Raw genomic sequence first — 4,900 nt, 5'->3', positions numbered from 1 at the left:
GGATTTAAAAAAGATAAATAAATTTGGTTACTCCAAATTCCCTCTCACAGAATTAGTTAGCATGAGTTTTTCAAGGTGACCGAAAGGCAATTGGCACATATCTTATGGGGAAGCCAGTGTATAGCACTGACATTTTATATTTATACAATAGAGTTGATTAACTTTCAAGATACTCTTTTCTCAGAGAAGCCTACAGACTGGCTACAGCTATGTTGCTGTTTTCATTACCAACATGTAAGAATGGAGATAGTGTTCGGGGGAAGTTGTTTCAGGGCAAAAATAGCCCATACTTATGTTTTCCTGACAGAGCAACTAAATTTGGAGAGTAGGTTTTGCGCTCACCACGTGTACCCTGCACCGAGCTGTGGGTGCCTGATGGCTTGGGGCCTGATGGCTTGTGCAATATGGCACTATGCACTGACAAATTACAGCTGTGAATCTGGCCCTTCCTTTGTTTTTTCTGGCTTGATAAATGACACTAAAATCTACGAGATTGAGCCAGACCCCCTGAAATTAAAAAGTAAATAGGTCTGGTTAACTACTTGTGAAGGCCTGGGGACAGAAGTGGTTTCGGAGCCATCTTCATATTACCAACTGAAAAACCATGTCTGTCAGAATCCCTGCAGCTAAAGAATGAATGCCAAGAGTGGTCCTGGGGCTAATTTTTAGCACTTCAGCACAGGCTATGAACCATACTACTGGCAGTCTTCTTTAGGGTTGGGGCCCCAGCAGGATTTATTTCTGCGTCAAGGAAGATTACAGCTAATAGGATTTGCTTCTTGGAGTCTGTTGGCATGTTTGGTGCAAACCCTGCATAGTGCTTTCTTAAAGGAGAATATGGACCCTATTTGTCATATTTTTCTTCTACTTCTGGTTTTCCACACAATAAACCCATCTGTTTCATCTTGTGTCACAGGATGCTCTTGTTCTCAAGACAGCTTTGGAAGGTAAGAACGCTAGTTACCCTAGTTGTAGCCCCAGTGAAGCAGCTTGGAGAGTCCCAATATATATTTGCTGATGATGTGAGTGCCAGAACCAAACAGATGGCTGCACGGTATGCCTCGTCGAATACTTGACTAGTACGAGCTTGTGCACAGAATGGGCTTTTGCTTATTTCCCTGAGATATGTCATTGCATACGTAGCAATTGTTATGACTTAATTGTATTCTTTGTGAGAAAATGCATGTAAAACCCAGAGAAGGATGGATATACGGCTAATGCATGCCCCGTATACAATACCTTGTAATTATTCAAGTGTTTGTAGACCTGTACAGGGAACTACTTTGTTGGCCATGAATGTGTTGTGTGACCTGGAGAATTTTCTGGTTTCCTCCATAGGAGTTTGCTTTGCATGTCTGCACTGCTGAGGCAGATCCCTGAAAACATCCCTCAGGACGTCCGGAAAATTAGAATAGAAAATTCTCACCTAACAGAATTCCCTCGTGGGTCTTTTGAGAATGTTAGTGCCTTGGAGTATCTCTGGCTCAATTTTAACAACATCACAGTGATGCATATCAAGAGTTTGGAATATCTGCCGACTCTGAAGGAGCTGCGCTTGCAAGGGAACAAATTAAGTTCGGTGCCATGGACAGCATTTCAAGACAGCCCGGCTCTGAAAATCCTGGATCTGAAGCACAACCGTCTGGATGTCCTTCCAGAACATGCGCTCCGCTATCTGCCCAACTTGACCTATTTAGATCTATCCTCAAATCAGCTTACTGTCATATCCAGCGATGTCTTCTACAGCTGGCCTGTCTATCAGCGGAGCCAGAAGGTGGAGGGGCAGATAGAAGCTATTGCCAACGCCGTCCTGGCCCTTCACGACAATCCCTGGATTTGTGACTGTCGCCTGCGAGGATTTGTCCGGTTTATCCAGTCAGTTGGCCTACCTGTTATTCTGATGAATTCCTATTTAACTTGCTCAAGCCCAAAATTCCAGGCAGGGAAGTTTTTTCATGAAGTGGAGCTCAACAGCTGCATGAAGCCCCTGACCTCAGCCCTTGACACTGATGTGACAGTCCCTGTGGGGCTGAACGTCACCCTGACCTGCTTTGTACAAGCCAGTCCTTCCGCGGCTGTCTGGTGGACCTATGCACTCAAACCTTTAAGGTCATTTAATGGTAAGAAAATTTTTTTTTTTTTTTCATTAAAAATTTATGTTCTGCTATTCTACTTATGTGGGTCTTCAGGCCATCACAGTCAGCACACAATGTCTCAGCCCCTTTAGAACATCAGTTACTGTGGTGGCTATAATCCAAATAATCTTAATCATCCTGTGTGTCTAAGCACATCTGAGCGTGAGAAGAGCTGCTTCATGCAGGAGAGTAGTCAAAGATGAAGGGAGCATGGCCTCATTTTTACACAATTATTTTATGTGTTGATTTTTAGTAGCAGCTCTTTCATCATGACACATGATGTAAGAACTATTAATAATAAGTCAGTCATACATACATAATAAATATATTGTTATCTAGACACACACACATCTATATTTACACTATATATTATACACTACCTATCTATCTATCTATCTATCTATATGTACGTGCACACACTGTGTTTGTGTATCCATGTGTGTTTGTAGGAGCACACACACACATACACACTTGCATGTTTCTGTACTATGCCCATATGTTTTCTCAAGGAATACCCACACAAACCACAAAACCTTGTAGCCTTATTGCTAGTCTGTGTCCATTTGTGTTCTACAATCAAACCAGAGTTGTTGTTCTCCATAAGCTTTGCTTATTTATGTTCTTTACTGAGGGCCTCATAATATGAGGCCTTTCCCCCCCATCCACCTTGGCTCTTGCACGCTTTCCCTCACATTTAGTTTTTACTTGTCAATAGGACAAGTCAATAGTTTCATCAGGAGCATATGGGCACTGCACAGGTTATGTATGTTCCTAATAAGCCAGCTAGCTAAATAAGATAGCATTAGCCCTTATCCCTGGACTGATACTTGCTTTAATTGCAGTGTTGCAGCAGCACTTGCACAGCTTTCCACAAGTACATGCAGCATTAATTACATACAGGCTTTCCCTGACCACAGCCGTGCACCCTGTTTGGGTAGATGACAGAGTGTTTCATGCTATGCTTAAAGCTGCAGCTTACTTCCATCCCAATGCTTCCTGGATCCACATGCCCCTTTTTGGCCCGAGCCTCTTGAGACTGACATTTTTCTGCACGCAATCCTAATGGAGGACAGAGCATGTGTCCAAAATGCAGCCGTGCCTCCCGCACCTTGACAGCTCTCCCTGGCTTGCCCTGACCTGCGATGCTGATGACAGATAGTGCACACCCGTGCCCCTCTTCCTCCTTCCCTGGGCAGGGCAAGTCCTCCCCGGTCTCCTTCCCCCCTCCTCCATCCCACACCAGAGTGGTCTTGGGGCTGCCCCAAGTGCACGGTACCTGCCCTCGCCTGCTGACACAGCTCCCCTCTGCCCGCAGTGTCCACCCAGCCCGTCAGCGAGGAGACCATCCGCTCAGAGCTGCTGATCCCGGCGGCACGGCCAGCGGACGCCGGCAACTACACCTGCACTGCTGCCAACTTCTTGGGCAACACCTCGGTGGCCATCACCCTTCGTGTGGGCATCCCGTGGGCACCCCCCACCCCCCGGGGCTGGGCTCCCATTGCCCCTGCTGAGCCGAGCGCCCACGTCGAAGTGCGCATCGCCAAGCAGACGGTCTACGGCATCACCCTGGAGTGGTTTGCGGCGGCAGCGGCGGCAGCGGAGCCGGGGGAGACCTGGTACACCCTCCTGGTGGGCCGCTACGACGCCGCCCAGAAGGATGTCATCTACATCGGCCCCGGCGTCAACACCTACTCAGTGACTGACCTGCTGCCCGCCACCAAGTACGAGGTCTGCGTGGCCGTGCGCAACCAGGCGCCCCGCAAGGGCCAGTGCGTCGTGTTTGTCACGGGCAGCGACATCAGCCAGCTGGAGCAGCGCGAGAAGCTCATCCACATCGTGGTCATCATCTGCGCCATGGTGCTGGCCGTGCCCGCCGGCATGTACGCCTGCACGGCCGAGGCCCGCTGCCCCGGCGCCTGCCCCCGCCGCCGCCACGGGGGCCAAGCAGAGGCCGCCGGCAGCAAGGAGAGCACGCTGGACAGCCTGCCCGCCGGCAGCGAGGAACAGCTCTGCCACCCCGGAGGCAGCTGCGGCGCCCGGCAGTCCCCAGCCCACGAGGAGCCCGGCAAGACCCGGCCACCCCACAGGAACAGCGCTGACCTCTACTAGCCCGGCCCCGCTTGCCCTGCGACCGTGGCTGCGGCAGCGACTTGTACAGATGACCTTGAGCTGCAGCACATGCTGGTTTTCTCGAAGGACCACGCAAGGAACGGGCTGTGCTTCGAGGACTCGGGGCACGACAGAGCGTCTGGCTGGGATTCACAGCAGGCTTGGGGAGCCCAGGGAATGGGGGTGTCCGGGGTGTGCGGCCACGTCTGTGCCCCCTCAGCCCCAGGCTGCCTCCGCAGCACTGTCACGGAGCAACACCCACAGACACGCAAGAAAACAAGCATTAACAAAAAAAAAAACCAAAAACAAAACAACAAACCCAAACCCAATAGCAAGGCATGTGGCAAAAGGCCAAAGGTCTCCCTTTGCTCACTGGCACGGGCGGGTCTTTATTTCTTTCTTTACTTTTCCCAGCCCCGGGGTGGGTGCGGGGGCCTGTTGACAGCTCTGCTCTGTGTCGGTGCCGGCTGCTCCCGTGTGCTGCCTCACAGAAACAGAAGTGGGGAGCCCCGGCAGGACTGTGGTCATAACTGGCAATCAAACGTAGGGGAGAAAGGTTGGGTCAATATGATGGAGCTATTTTGTTTCACTTGAAGAAAAATTTTATTTCTGGATCAGGAGTGTTGGTTTTGTGGGGTGGGGATGTTTTTTTGTTT

At 50.0% G+C, this 4,900-nt stretch overlaps 1 protein-coding gene across 1 annotated transcript; it reads left to right on the top strand.

The window, feature by feature from the left end:
* The first annotated feature begins 773 nt into the window (after window positions 1-773).
* On the top strand, window positions 774-4,558 carry LRIT2 (leucine rich repeat, Ig-like and transmembrane domains 2). The gene is made up of 3 exons (XM_042788565.1): window positions 774-947; window positions 1,339-2,120; window positions 3,451-4,558. The coding sequence occupies exons 1-3, from the start codon at window positions 838-840 to the stop codon at window positions 4,242-4,244; spliced, it is 1,686 nt and encodes a 561-aa protein (XP_042644499.1). The 5' UTR covers window positions 774-837; the 3' UTR covers window positions 4,245-4,558.
* Window positions 4,559-4,900: the final 342 nt, after the last annotated feature.

This window comes from Tyto alba, unplaced genomic scaffold (assembly GCF_018691265.1).
Source record: "Tyto alba isolate M040663 unplaced genomic scaffold, T.alba_DEE_v4.0 Super-Scaffold_1, whole genome shotgun sequence".
Classification (NCBI taxonomy): domain Eukaryota; kingdom Metazoa; phylum Chordata; class Aves; order Strigiformes; family Tytonidae; genus Tyto; species Tyto alba.
The sequence above is the reverse complement of the archived record's forward strand: the minus strand, read 5'-3'. Positions and strand labels throughout refer to the sequence as shown.

Bases quoted from the DNA above. Each gene is read 5' to 3' on its own strand.
- LRIT2 (XM_042788565.1), top strand. From the start codon at position 838: ATGGACCCTATTTGTCATATTTTTCTTCTACTTCTGGTTTTCCACACA. The intron at 948-1,338 runs GTAAGAACGCTA...TTTCCTCCATAG, and splicing joins TCTCAAGACAGCTTTGGAAG to GAGTTTGCTTTGCATGTCTG. The intron at 2,121-3,450 runs GTAAGAAAATTT...CTCTGCCCGCAG, and splicing joins ACCTTTAAGGTCATTTAATG to TGTCCACCCAGCCCGTCAGC.